Source organism: Galleria mellonella, unplaced genomic scaffold (assembly GCF_026898425.1).
Source record: "Galleria mellonella isolate WM207_F2 unplaced genomic scaffold, CSIRO_AGI_GalMel_v1 utg57, whole genome shotgun sequence".
Taxonomy (NCBI): domain Eukaryota; kingdom Metazoa; phylum Arthropoda; class Insecta; order Lepidoptera; family Pyralidae; genus Galleria; species Galleria mellonella.
In genome coordinates, this window is record NW_026442119.1 from 1,656,421 (window position 1) to 1,670,438 (window position 14,018).

The following is a 14,018-nucleotide window of genomic DNA, read 5'->3' on the forward strand; positions in this document are numbered from 1 at the left end:
TCGACCTGATAAGATATATTGATAGCAATGGGGACTAACCTCCCTGTTACTAACAACCCCTTCCCCCTAATAAAATCATTAGAAAACATCTTAAATATTTCAGTAGATTTGTTTGATAATATGTGTGGAGGGTATCATGGGCGAAACAGTATACTCTGTTATGTCCATGGTACTGCTCATGTCTATAGGCAACGGTAATTACTTTCTATCAGGTGGGCCGTCAGCTTGTTTACCATTCTAAGTAGTATAAAAAAATATATTTGTGATTATTGACGATTTTCGTAGTGTACTGGTAAGCGTGTCACTTTGTATAAGTGATTTTATTGATTTCTCGTTCGAGCCATTTAGAAAATGAACTATTCTGAATTGACTTGATTTTGGGTATTCTGGGATGTGCTTCTGAAAGTCAGGTGTCTCTTAACATTGGATATCCGGCGGGGAAGGGATTGTTAGTAATGCAGACGATCAGTCGCATTGCTAGTAATACATCTAATTAGGTTGACCTCTACGTGGTTTATTTAAATTTAAATAAACGAGGTACAAAGCACGTAATCCTACTCATAAATTGTCTACAAAAATAACACTTCTTATTATAATCCTGTGGTAAGGATGTGTCGTCATTATAACGACTTACTGCTCGACCACAAATCCATCGACATATTCGGTACAAAATATTTGATTTTTAGGAAGCACTTGTTTTCTATTTTGTAGAATACGATTGAAAATATGTTTTTTTTTATATATAGTTTTATCTTTTATATATTTATATAACATTTTAAGTATTTCTTTTTATATTATGTGTTTGCTTTTAATGAATTACTCAAGCTGTGCACATAATGTAATTGGATTATAACCTAGCCGAATCACAAATGTAATTATTACTTAAGTTTTTTATGGTTGTGATCTGTTTTATCATATGTGCCAATAAAATAAAATAAAAATAAATAAAAAATAAAGTCAAAATTTTTTATTTATAAAACGCTATATAAATTATATTATAATTTCATAAAATTTACCAATCAAAATAGTCAATTTTCACACAAGAGTTAATATTTCCACAGTGTGTCCTATCCTCTAGAATGGGACATTCTCGGCCGTCGTCCTTCTTGTTTCTCAGGATGGTTCTGGACCGAAACTTGTCTCCGAAACCGCAAGTCACCGAACATGGAGTCCACTCACTCCAGTCCGAAACCAAACAGTCATTAGCTGTGGAATGTGAGAATACTTATAAAATATACATATAAGTGTATAATACATATACCTACAACTTAACCGATTTCAAAAAAGAGAAAGTTATCTGTTATTTTTTTTATCAAAGTCGAACATTCGAATTGCTTTTAATTTTTTATATGATTTTAATGGAATGTAGGATTTGTAATTTATAGACATGAATATTACCATTAGGGGTGTGTAATACATAGCATAGCATTTTATACAACTTAGAATAGTAAACAAGCTGATGGCCCACCTCATGGAAAGTGGTAACAGTCGCCTATAGACATGAGCAGCACCATGGACATAACAGAGTATACTGTTTCGCCCATGATACCCCCCATGTGTTGCCATTCCTGAGGACTCATGTGTTATTCCTCTGTACCCAGTAAATTCACGCCATATCCCACCCTTCAAACCGAAACACAGCTATGCAAACACGACTGCTTCACGGTAGAAACACGAAGGGGACAGAGGTACCCAAGCAATCGACTTTTGTACAAAGTCTTCCTCTGATCTACATCTACATATTGGGTTCCTCTCGACATTGATGACCAAAAAAAGGTCATCAATGTCAAAAGGTAATATATAATGATAAATAATAAAATGATAATTAAAATATATACGTTGAATCCTGTTGACAGCGTGATGTAACCGTGATCTGAAATGTCTCGGTAGATGTTTCTTCAAGCCCAGTTTGCGCCCGTTAGCCACTGCTAACACAACGTCATCCATGTTTCTAAGATCATCGCCGAATTCGTTTTCTGTTGTTCTGAAATTAAATGATAATACGTTGTTATTTATTACCATTTATTACTTTACTATTTATATAAGTTATTTTATAATTTAATTTGCCATTGTGTATTTTTGTACATTCTAAAGGTTGAGTAGTACAGAATGCATATAGCATTACGTCCACCCTCAATCTTTTGTATCATTTTATTGGTCAATCATATTAACATGTCAACTGTCCATTGATAAATATAGGCCTTCCCTTGGGCGGTTTTGCGAGTAGTTGCCTTGCTTAGCAGGCTGATTGGCGACTGCTGTTAGGCTTTATTCGACAATAAAGTTATTTTTTTATGTAACTTAGAATGGCAAATAAGCTGACGGTCCACCTGACGGATAGAGGTAACCGTTACCTATAGACATGAGTAGTACCATGGAGATAACAGAATATACTGTTTCGCTCAAGATACCTACCATGTGTTGTCATTCCTGCGGACTCAGGTGTTATTTATTTGTACTCTGTAACTTCACTGCCATATACTTCAAACTGAAACAGCTATGCAAGCACAACTGCTTCACGGTAGAAACATGAAGGGGGAGAAGTGCTCAAGCAAACGAGTTTTGTACAAAGTCTCCCTCTGGTAAATAAGTAAATAAATAAATTTTAAGAGCATTCACAATGAAGTATGAAAACGTCCCAATTATCGGTTAATTTTCAAAAACAGTTGACTATTTTTCAACGTTTTTGATTGATTGTTAAATAAGTGCTCTGCTAAAGAACAAAAATGTTACTTTTAATAACATTATATTGATTTTAGCGGGATATATAAATTTTTGAAAATAATATACGAGTACAGCTTATTTACTTGCTTATAATATATTTTTATATAGGTGAAAGAATTTCTCTGTAAATAGTTTTTAAATTTACATATGTATACATAAAGAGAAGGAATTTGATTTTTCGTATGTTTGTAATATTACAAACATACGAAAAATCAAATTCCTTCTCTTTATATGGTATATAATATTTGTGTGGACATAAACCCGAAAAATATTGCACATCTGTAATTGGGTGTCGGTTTTACTCGTCTCGTTCTACAACAATGTTGTAAATGTGTAGAAACCATGAAGGATCTAATAAAATCCCCATTTATTTGTTATGATCATGCTAATGGAAAAATAATGGTTAACTTGACTACGAGTCTAGACGTTAGTCTACTAGTGTATATAATATATATATAAATAGCAAGAATATTAGCGAAAGGCTAATAATAAATAAAAATTGCTGGAAATAAAAAAAATAAAAGTGTAAAAGGTTTTCGGTGCCAATTATTTCAATTGCTTTTGAATATTTAATATCCAATTGTATTTACATTGGTAGGAAATTTATATGTACTTAAGTAGTGGTTAGTACTTCATCTTTATGAATATTAGAAATATGAAACTGAGTTTGTTGCTTCTTGGCACTTTACTCAACCAGTTGTCACGTAATTTGGTATACAGATAGTTTGGTAGTAGAGAAGGATATACATATGTTACTTTATGTTCTGACAAATCAACATATTGCAGTTACACAAACAAAATTGGGGGTAAAAACTAGTTTAATAAATATATATATTCTTTATTGCACTAAAACATACAGTAACAACAATAAGTTAATAACAATGTTAGCAAAGGCGAACTTATCTCTAAAGGAGATTTGTTCCAGTCAACCTAACACAGGGGCATAGGAAGTAGTGAGTGGGCAGTAGTAGTGCTAAACAGAAATTAAAATAAATATTTACATAAATAATAAATCATTATATATATATATATATATATATATATATATATATATATATATATATATACACACATACACACTCATACACACACATATATTGTGTACATATAATAAATCAATACGTAAATCAGAATTATTCAGTGGTCGTTCTTAAAAGATCACCGCAGCGCAATTAAACAAATTGCTATAGAATAGATACAACGTTGCTTCGCATAACTGTTGTCTTACATTCGATTACAGATCAAATAAAAGAATTATAATACACAAAACTTACGTTGTTGTACTTTGCGTTACAATAACGACATTATTTTCCGGCAAATTAGGTTTCGGAGTTCCCAAAGGCTGTTCTTCTAGATTTTTGAGTCGATCCATTTCTCTCTTTGTCGTCGATTCATCTTTATTATTTAAAGCGTCATCGACAAGCCGACTTTTAGGATATCCTTTGTAAATGTCTTTCTGTTTCAGTTTAGACAATAAGTCCTTTTTGACGAGTTCGTTTAATTCCTTTGTTGAATACTCGTTCATCTGAAAATAAGATATAAACCATACATATGTATTACATTATATGTATATATATATATATATATATATATATATATATATATATATATATATATATATATATATATATATATATATATATATATATATATATATATATATATATATATATATATATATATATATGTACAGGTTTCTATATACATACAAATATGCGTGTATTTACAGAGTACACCAGAGGGAGACTTTGTACAAAAGTCGATTGCTTGGGTACCTCTGTCCCGTTCGTGTTTCAACCGTAAAGCAGTTGTGTTTGCATGGCTATGTTTCGGTTTGAAGGGTGGGATATGGCGTGAATTTACTGGGCACGAAGGAATAACACCTGAGTCCTCAGGAGTGGCAACGCATGGGAGGTATCATGAGGAAACAGTATATATACTCTGTTATGTCCATGGTACTGCTCATGTCTGTAGGCGACGGTTACCACTTTCCATCGGGTGGGCCGTCAGCTTGTTTGTCATTCTAAGTTGTATAAAAAAAAGTACATAATAGTAATAGATGCGATTTGCGATCTTTTCAACCGACTTCAAAAAGAAGGAGGTTTCTAATTCATCATCATCATCATCATAGTTTCCAACTGTCCACTGCTGAACATAAGCCTCTCCCGAAGGGAGTTTTGCCAGTAGTTGCCACGCTTGGCAGGCGGATTGGCAACCGCAGTTAGGCTTTGGAGATGTTTTAAGAGGGACGCTGCTGCCCATCCCTCGCCTTTTCTTTTTTGTTCTCAATTTGGTTGCGTTTATTTTTACATTTATTACTTCGTAACTGTGTCAGTTATAAACCTATTCAGAAAGGGGGGAAAAGGATTATTAGCAATGGAGTTTGACAGCCCCATTGCTAACAATATCAGGTTGACCTCCACGTGGTTCCCCCTAGAAACCATCGTGAACAATTCTTGTTGAATTCGTCACGATGGGCTAACTGACCTGCTTCATCCTCACCTATCATCCTTCACTGGTGCCCCGCCGGTGTATACTTATAGTGCGGGCGGGGTTACTATTTCATTATCACCCATAAAAAAAAAACTTATTCAGAATTTTTTTTTTTATCTATAAGGATATACTTACTGATTGATCGCATTGAAATTTTATTAAAATTGCTCCTATAGTTTAGTTTTGAAATCAAAATAGATTTAGCCACAATTAAAGTCAGATTTTTGTGAACAAATCTTATTGGGCGATTTTTTTTAACGAAGTAAAACGTTGCTCGTGGTGGAACAAATTTTATTTGTTGACGGTGATTCGTATTTGCATTCTAATTTAAATATATTCGTGGTTTTTTTTTTTCTATAAATTAACAGGTATCTGCTTGTGTAATTACTTCTTACGTGTTTTTTTTATGGGTGAAAATGGCATGGTAACCCCGCCCGCGCTAATAGGATACGCTGGCGGAGCACCAGTGAAGGGTGATAGATGAGAATGAAAACAGGCCAGTTAGCCCATCATGATGAATTCGTCAGAAATGAACCATGATAGTTTCCAGAGGGAACCGCAAGGAGGTCCACCTGGTTGGGTATATTGCAAGCAATGGAACTCTCAGTCTCCATTACCAACAATCCCTTTCCCCCCACTTCTTACGTATTAAATATTTTAAAGAGGACTTATTTGTGTTTTTATAATAATAATCTCTAATATTAACTATTTATATTTTTATTAATATTTAAATGTAATATTCAGTTTGTTTGTTTGTGTTCTAGCGATTTCAAAAAGAAGGAGGTTCTGGAGACGTTTTTTTTTTATTATTGTTATCCCACAATTCGGTCAGTTATAAACCAATTTGGTAAATTCTTTTTTTATCTGAAAATTCGTATGGGACCTATCTGTATGTCCTGTACTTAATAATAACGTATAATATTTATTAAAATCGGTTCAGCAGTTTAGTTTTTAAATAAAAGTAACTGGTTATGCCACAATCGATGACGATTTGCTTTACAGAATACAATCTTAATCTAGTTACCTCTTAGCGTCATAACGGCTTAACTGATCATTATGAAATTTAGTACACATGTACTATATGGAATGAAGAAGTATATACTTTACTCCATGTAGTAATACTGTGGGCGAAAGGACTGTATGCTGGTATGGAAACATTGTGTTTTAGAAATATAATATGATTGTAAAAAATACACAAAGCAAAACCAAGGCAACAAAAAAGCGAACAAAACAAAAACTAAACTGACACTAACTTCAAATCACGAACAATCAGTTCTTTTTAATAAAATTAAAAAAGAAACTTTAATGGTGCATAAATACATTTACCAAATTTATATGTTATATTATTATTCATGTACTTTTATTATTTACATATGTAGGTATATAGAGCTGTTCTTATTGTATTATATATTCAATATTTTACTGGCTATTATTTAGTTTATATTTAATTGTACGGTTATTACCCTTATACATTTTAGTTTTCTTTCAGCTTCTCAAAGGTTGACTGTAAGAGATCCCTTTGTGGGATAAGTCCGCCATTGTATATTAAATCATTTATCAGTGTTCAATTTGTATTATGTATAATGAAGATTTTACAATACAATACAATACAATATCTAATGTCTTTTTATTATTTTCTGTATATCGTAACACAAATTGATTGCCTTACATTTGTGTAGTTCATGAAGATGGGGCACTGGTCACTTGTAACACAGGCTCTTAACCTACTTCAGGTATCAGTCTCTTACAAAATTGGTCTTATATATTTAATTGTAACTCGAGCTGTTACTTTTTACTACCTTTCATGAAGAGAAAATAAACCATTCATTCATTTAGAAAAATGCCCCGATCACGCGGACAAAAGTTGACGATATTGTCTTTAAAAACATAACTAGGTACTAATTATTTAAAAATAAAGTTTAAAAGTAAGATTAAACGGCATGTAGCGTTAATATGTAATTAACGTTTTTAGTTTGTTGTCAGAGATTTCTTTTTTATATATTTTTTCTTAAATATACAGTCAGAAGTCTTAATTTTCTTAATTCAAATTTGTTTTCATATTTTACTTTTTAATTTTTTTTTTAATAGTTATACAGGTATCATTCTCAAATAATGTGTTGTTCTCAAAAAATGGATGACTTTGTTAACATCTGAGCATTATTTTTGACAATGTTGCTGTAGTTTTCGATAGTATTTTTTAATTTGTTTAATTTAGTATTGTTTAATTTTGTGTTTCCTTCACTTGTATTAAATTTGTGCAAACTTTAGTGGCTAATTACTATTTAAATGTCTAATTACGTATTGTTCTAGCTGTCTGTTTGCCCAAAAGTAAACAAAATAAAAACATTATGTATTTAGTATATTATATTATTAATATTTCTAATATTATATTGATCCTGAGAAATAGACATGTTTCTATTTTAATTATGCTAGTAACATCTCGAAATTGGATGTATCAGGCGGATAATTTAATTAAGCAATTAGTTTCCATCATGGCGTAATAACTGGGTTCGATGGAGCTCGAATGTAATCATATAACATATACTAATAAAGATAGTGTCTATCTATAAACGTAATTGAATTTCGCGACGTTGACTAGTGATATGTTTTTAAATTGAAAGAATCTGTATCATTATCATCATATCAGCTTTTAACCGTCCACTGCTAAATATAAAGCTCCCCCTTGGGAGGTTTTGCCAGTAGTTGCCACGCTTGGTAACCGCAGTCAGGTTTTAGAGATGTTTTAAGAGGGACGCTGCTGCCCATCCCTCACCCTCCCTTAGTCGACTCTTACGACACCCACGGGATAGGAAGGGGTGGCCTATTCTATGCCGGGACCATACGGCCAATCTATATAAAGAAATAATCTATATATAGTATATAAAAGAAGATGCTGAGTGACTGACTGACCCATATATCACTGTATACTTGAAACCGCTGAATCTAGACTCCTAAAATTTTGCAGATAAATTCTTTATATGTAGGTAAACAACTTCCAAAATTCACGTTGTTGCGTGAAAATGCTAGTTAAATATAAAACGACCATAATTGTTAATGGAGTAGTCAGAGGCATTTGTGAATATTTACATAATGAGTGAGTATAGGTACGTTGGCGGGGCTCCACTGAGAGATGATAGAAGTGGATAAAAGCAGACCAGTTAGCTCATTGTGACGAATTTCACAAAATGATGGATTCCAGGGGCAACTGGTTGGTGGTCGATCTGATAGGGAATATTGCTAACAATGAGGTTGTTAAATCTCATGTCTAATAATTCCTTCCCCCCATCGTGATGGAGTTTTTTTTATGGGTGAAAATGGAATTGTAACCCCGCCTGCGCTAACGGGATACGCTGGCGGAGCACCAGTGAAGGGTGATCGATGAGAATGAAAACAGGCCAGTTAGCCCATCATGATGAATTCATCAGGAATAAACCATGATAGTTACCAGGGAAAACCGCGAGGAGGTCGACCTGGCTGGGTATATTGCTAGCAGTGGATTCTTAGTCTCTAGCATTAACAATTTCTTTCCTCCCATCGTTATGGAGTCGTCAGCATATCTATTTATTTATTATTTACCTTCGTAAATTCTACTTTGCCGATAGCTGGCAGTTCTTTAAGTTCAGGATAATAGAAGCCCGCTGCAGGGTGATTAGGAACTCTTGGCTCGTGCCTGGTCACAGGTTCTGGTGGTGAAGTCTCCCATCGTGGAGCCGTGAATGTAAGTCCGCTCGCCGCGCCTGCATCTAGAGGATGTAGCTGTTGACAGAAATTATTTTTAGTACATAATTATTCTAGACTTTTAATAAGTTACATATTGTAAGATAAAAAAAAACTTTTTATCACTGAATTAAAACAGTTTTTTTATGCAACTTAGAACAGCAAATAAGCTGACAGCCCACCTGATAGAAAGTGGTAATCGTCGCCTATAGACATAAGCAGTACTATGGACATAACAGAATATATTGTGTCGTCTCCATGCGTTGCCATTTCTGAGGATTTTGTTAGTTTCTAATAAAAAGTGTTTTTATACATTACAAAATTTTCACTTGCAAAATGAAGTGTGGAATTTAATCGAATGCTACATTTCGTCATAATTATCATATCAGCCTCTAACTGTCATCTTTTGCCAGTAGTTGCCACGTTTGACAGGCTGATTGGTAACCGCAGTTAGGCTTTGGAGATGTTTTAAAAGGGACGCTGCTGCCCATTGGTCGCTCTCCATTAGTCGCCTCTCACGACATCCACGGGAAAGAAAGGGGTGGCCTATTCTATGCTGGGACCACACGGTGAATGAATGCTATATTTATTTTGTCATAATTTTGAATGTTATGTAGTTTTGAAATGAAATTAATTTATATTTTACAGATTGTGATAATGGAAGATAATCACAATATAAATAATTATATATATTTATCTTATATAAATTATGATTATATATGTAATTTTCATTAATTATTGTACTTAATAACTTTATAATTTTAGGATACGAGGAAAGGGATTTGCTAATAATGGGGTCTAACAGCCCCACTGCTAATATTATATATATATTAGGTCCATGAAAACCATTGTGGTTAATTCATTAATTTATCAAGATTGGCCAATTGATCTACATTCATCTTCACCTATCATCACTGGAACCCCCTCAGCATAAATTGATAGCGAAGGCAGGGCTACCGTTTCATTTTCACTTTTTAAAACAAATTTGATGCATTAATGAATAATTAATAAAGTAAAAAAAAATCAAAAGGGGTTTTAATTTCTTTGATTTTATGGTTATGTTATGCGAACACGTCGACGATTCCAAACTGTTTTCGGATTTTTTTGCAATTGATAGGGTTAAGTTTAATATTGGTTACATATTATATTTTATATATATATATTCATATTGTTCTTAAAACGTACATAATTTTAAGATATACCTCGAAAACCTGGATGACCATGATCTTGCTCTGAGAAAGTTCTCAGAAAAAGATAATGATCATCCTTATCCTAGGCCATTTCGCTTTATTTGGAATCCGTCATCATCAATCATATCAATGAAATTAATACGAAAGAATCATTAAATTTGATTCACAATTTGAAGATTACATTGCACTATATATACAAAACTATAGTTCAATCAAAGACTTTCTCCTTTTGAAGCCGTTTCCAAATACCTTCTATATTACTCACGTCTAATGTGATTTGTTCTATCCAAGTGGAGTCGACACACATGTCTACACTGTCTACACCGATAAACCAATCTGGCGATGGTATTATGCGACAGATTAGGGACACCTGCAAACGGAAATACCTTTTGTTACTCGGGCGAGTAGCCCGCAAAATTTATCTTTATTTATAGCAAGTAAGCTGACCGTTCTATAACGTCATCTGCGGCAGATTCTATACAAAAATCATGTACATGGATATCTCTGTCCCTCTCTCTGTCTGTGAAGAAGCTATGCATAATTAAATAAATAAATAAAATATTACTGTAACAAATAATTAACTGTATTAGAAGAGCAAATAAAACAGTCTATGGCTCAAACAGAGTAACCAGCAAGATTAAGTTTAAAGGGAAAGTGAGAAAAAATGTCGATAAAGTTTATAAATCGGTCGTTTTTTATGAAAAAGGAACATAGATATGTTGTTTGTTTGTCACGCACTTTAGTTTTTTAGAATTTTTTTATTTATTAACTTACTTAGCATTTCATACAACTTACAAAACTATGGCCTCCATCTACCAGGACTACGTTGTTGGTCTCACCGACACCAAAGCCGACTGCTCGAGCGGAAAACTGGTCGTAGACCTTCGGCTCCTCTTCGCCTTCCTTCACAAGGTCGTCTATCTTGCCGTACTGGGCGAAGTCGCGGATCGAAGGTCTAGCCACTTCTTTCAAACGATACAGCGCGTAGGAGTTGTTATGTGATTGCCCTGTAAAAAATAAATTATATTTTTTTTTATACAACTTAGAATGGCAAACAAGCTGACGGCCCACCAGATGGAAAGTGGTAACTGTCGCCTATAGACATAATCAGTACCATGGACGTAACAGAATACTGTTTTGTCCACGGTGTTATTCTTCTGTACCCTGTAAATTCACTGCCATATCCCACCCTTCAAACCGAAACACAGCTATGCAAACACAACTGTTTCACGGTTGAAATACGAAAGAGACAGAGGTACCCAAGCAAACGACTTTTGTACAAAGTCTAATATGCTATAAAAACATCGGTAACAATTTAGAAAATTCATAAATTGTCCCAAACAAGATCGAATCTGGTACTTAATTTATGAAAAATAACATGCCAATTACTGTTAAAGGTCGGTCTTTAGACTAATTACTAAAGTAATAAAAATTTATATCATCTATACTAAAAACTGAAGGCAAATAAAAATAAATTAGGACATTAACGGAATAGGCTGAAACATTTTATTATTTTACCTTGTCTTTATCGAAGCATTTTATAGACCATTTGGTAGGGAACAAGCTGAGTGAGATATGCAAATAAAGCTGTTTTCTAAGCTATTCGTGTGCCTTTCATACTAATTATAGAATTAAATTGACTCAACTATAACCCTTTTACTGACTGATAGGGCGTTTATTTTCCAGTTTTGTATTTGAATAATTAATTAATTAGTACTGGTAATGCTGTGTATTTAAAGCAGGAAATTTTCTAAGGATGCCTTTAATCGGCAACAGAAAGCTTTTATGTTGGAAAGTATTTTATATTTTCTATTATATTTCATGTTTCAATAAGCAACTTGTTGCTTCTTTTAGGCACATATATTTTGTAACTTTTATATAACTTAGAATTGCAAACAAGCTGATGGTCCACCTGATGGAAAGTATTAACCGTCGCCTATAGACATGTGCAGTACCATGGACATAACAGAGTATACTGTTTCGCCCATGATACGTTCCACGCGTTGCCATTCCTAAGGACTCAGATGTTATTCCTCTGTATCCTGTAAATTCACTGCCATATCGCCATGCCCTTCAAACCGAAATACAGCTATGCAAACACAACTGCTTCACGTTTGAAACACGAATGGGACAGAGGTCACCCAAACAAACGATTTTTGTAAAAAATCTCCTTTTGGTAAAATTTTGTATTGCTTGTATATTTATATTTATTGATTTCATTAACGTTAGAAATTTTCAGTATTGCCCGATCAGTAATTGATCATTATGTAAATTTTATATTTTTCTTTTGTATTAATAATCGCCCACTATTTACTTTTTATTGTAACAGATGGTGAATTTTTATCGGGTGCCCACGATACAGGTTCGCCTAGTGTGGAGGCCATTGTATCTTGTGTTTGTAACATTGTGTTTTTGTCAAACAATAAATTTCTATTCTATTTTATTCTATTTTTTTATAAGATAAATTTACTATTTTCGATATTAATAATTGCTTTTTTATTGACAGGATAGTTCTAAATTGTTTTAAATATTAGTTTTCTTTCATTTCTTTTGTTTGTTTAGGCATTTATATGTAATATTTACCATCGGATGGTACATCTACCATTGGATGACTGATACCATCATTTGAAAAAAAGTATATTCCGATTGAGTGAATCTCTTTCATCATTATTATCATCATTCCGCTAAACGTATGTATTGTGAGTCTCCCATACAAAGGCGGTATCCAGCAGTGATTTTGTTATTTTTCGATCTATATTTCTCTGGGAAAAATATTCAGTTTCCTGATAAAACACTCTGTTAAAATTACGATAATCATTTCAATTTAAACTTGTATAATCAGAGATATATATATATATATATATATATATATATATATATATATATATATATATATATATATATATATATATATATATATATAATTTCTATAAATACTTTCATAATTCGAGCAAATAAATATCGAAATATAATTTGGATTATTAAGATCTTATTTCTACTTCACTCGTAAAATATTTGCCTTTATAAATGAAAAAAAAAACGCTCGCGAGTTTTACTCGGATACGGGAAAATATTTACTCAATTTAGCTGTTAAACAGATTACGAAAGATTGCAAATCTATTCAAAGTGAAATTGGAATATATATTGTAAGTATATTATTAGTTTTTCGCGTAACTTCGTACGGGATTCTGAAAGAAGGTAAATATAAAAAAATATAAAGGTAAATATAAAGCCTGGCGTTCATAGGCTACGGTAACCGCTTATCATCTAGGTGGGCCGTATGCTTGTTTGCCACCTCAGTGGTATAAAAAAATCTCTTAGGCTCTTAATAATCTCTTAAGAAAAATTCAAAGCGATAAATTACATTATTTTATAGTGTAAAAAGCAAAATCGATTAAATTAACAACTTAGATCAGAGGAAGACTTAAAAAGACATGGATGGAGTGTGTGAAAGACGATATGACTAGAATGGGAGTGAGTATGGAAATTACTGTGAATGGAGAAGAATGGAAGAGAAAAACATATTACGACGACCCCAAAATAATAATTGGGGTATGGACAGATGATATCACTGTGTGATAAATTATCATAGATACACAGAGTTTAATTCCTACTAGTGTAACTAAATATTTTTGCGAAAATATAGCGAGAAACAACAAAAAAAAAATATTCATAAATGTGAAAATTTGTAAAGATGTATGGGAGTTTGTTCATTTGATAATCAATCACGCTTAAATAGCTGAATGGATTTAAAAAAGATTTGGTAGACAGTTGGGTAGGTTACATCCGAATAGTTTATATACTTTATATACTAAATTGTGCGGGTAAAGCTACGGGAAACAGCTAGTTAAAAATAAAAAATGATAGGTAACAGATTAATATCATGATAAGAAA

The 14,018-nt window shown here is 32.8% G+C and overlaps 1 protein-coding gene across 1 annotated transcript in view; it reads right to left on the reverse strand.

Moving 5' to 3' along the window:
* Positions 1-952: 952 nt before the first annotated feature.
* LOC113509769 (uncharacterized) overlaps positions 953-14,018 on the reverse strand; it is a 28,300-nt gene continuing 15,234 nt past the window's right edge. Inside the window, exons 2-7 of the mRNA XM_026893182.3 lie at positions 10,920-11,131; positions 10,390-10,494; positions 8,794-8,973; positions 3,999-4,249; positions 1,839-1,984; positions 953-1,206 (exon numbers count right to left, since the gene is read on the reverse strand). Coding sequence (XP_026748983.2) covers positions 1,013-1,206; positions 1,839-1,984; positions 3,999-4,249; positions 8,794-8,973; positions 10,390-10,494; positions 10,920-11,131 — 1,088 coding nt within the window. The 3' untranslated portion in view covers positions 953-1,012. The remainder of the gene's footprint in view (positions 1,207-1,838; positions 1,985-3,998; positions 4,250-8,793; positions 8,974-10,389; positions 10,495-10,919; positions 11,132-14,018) is intronic.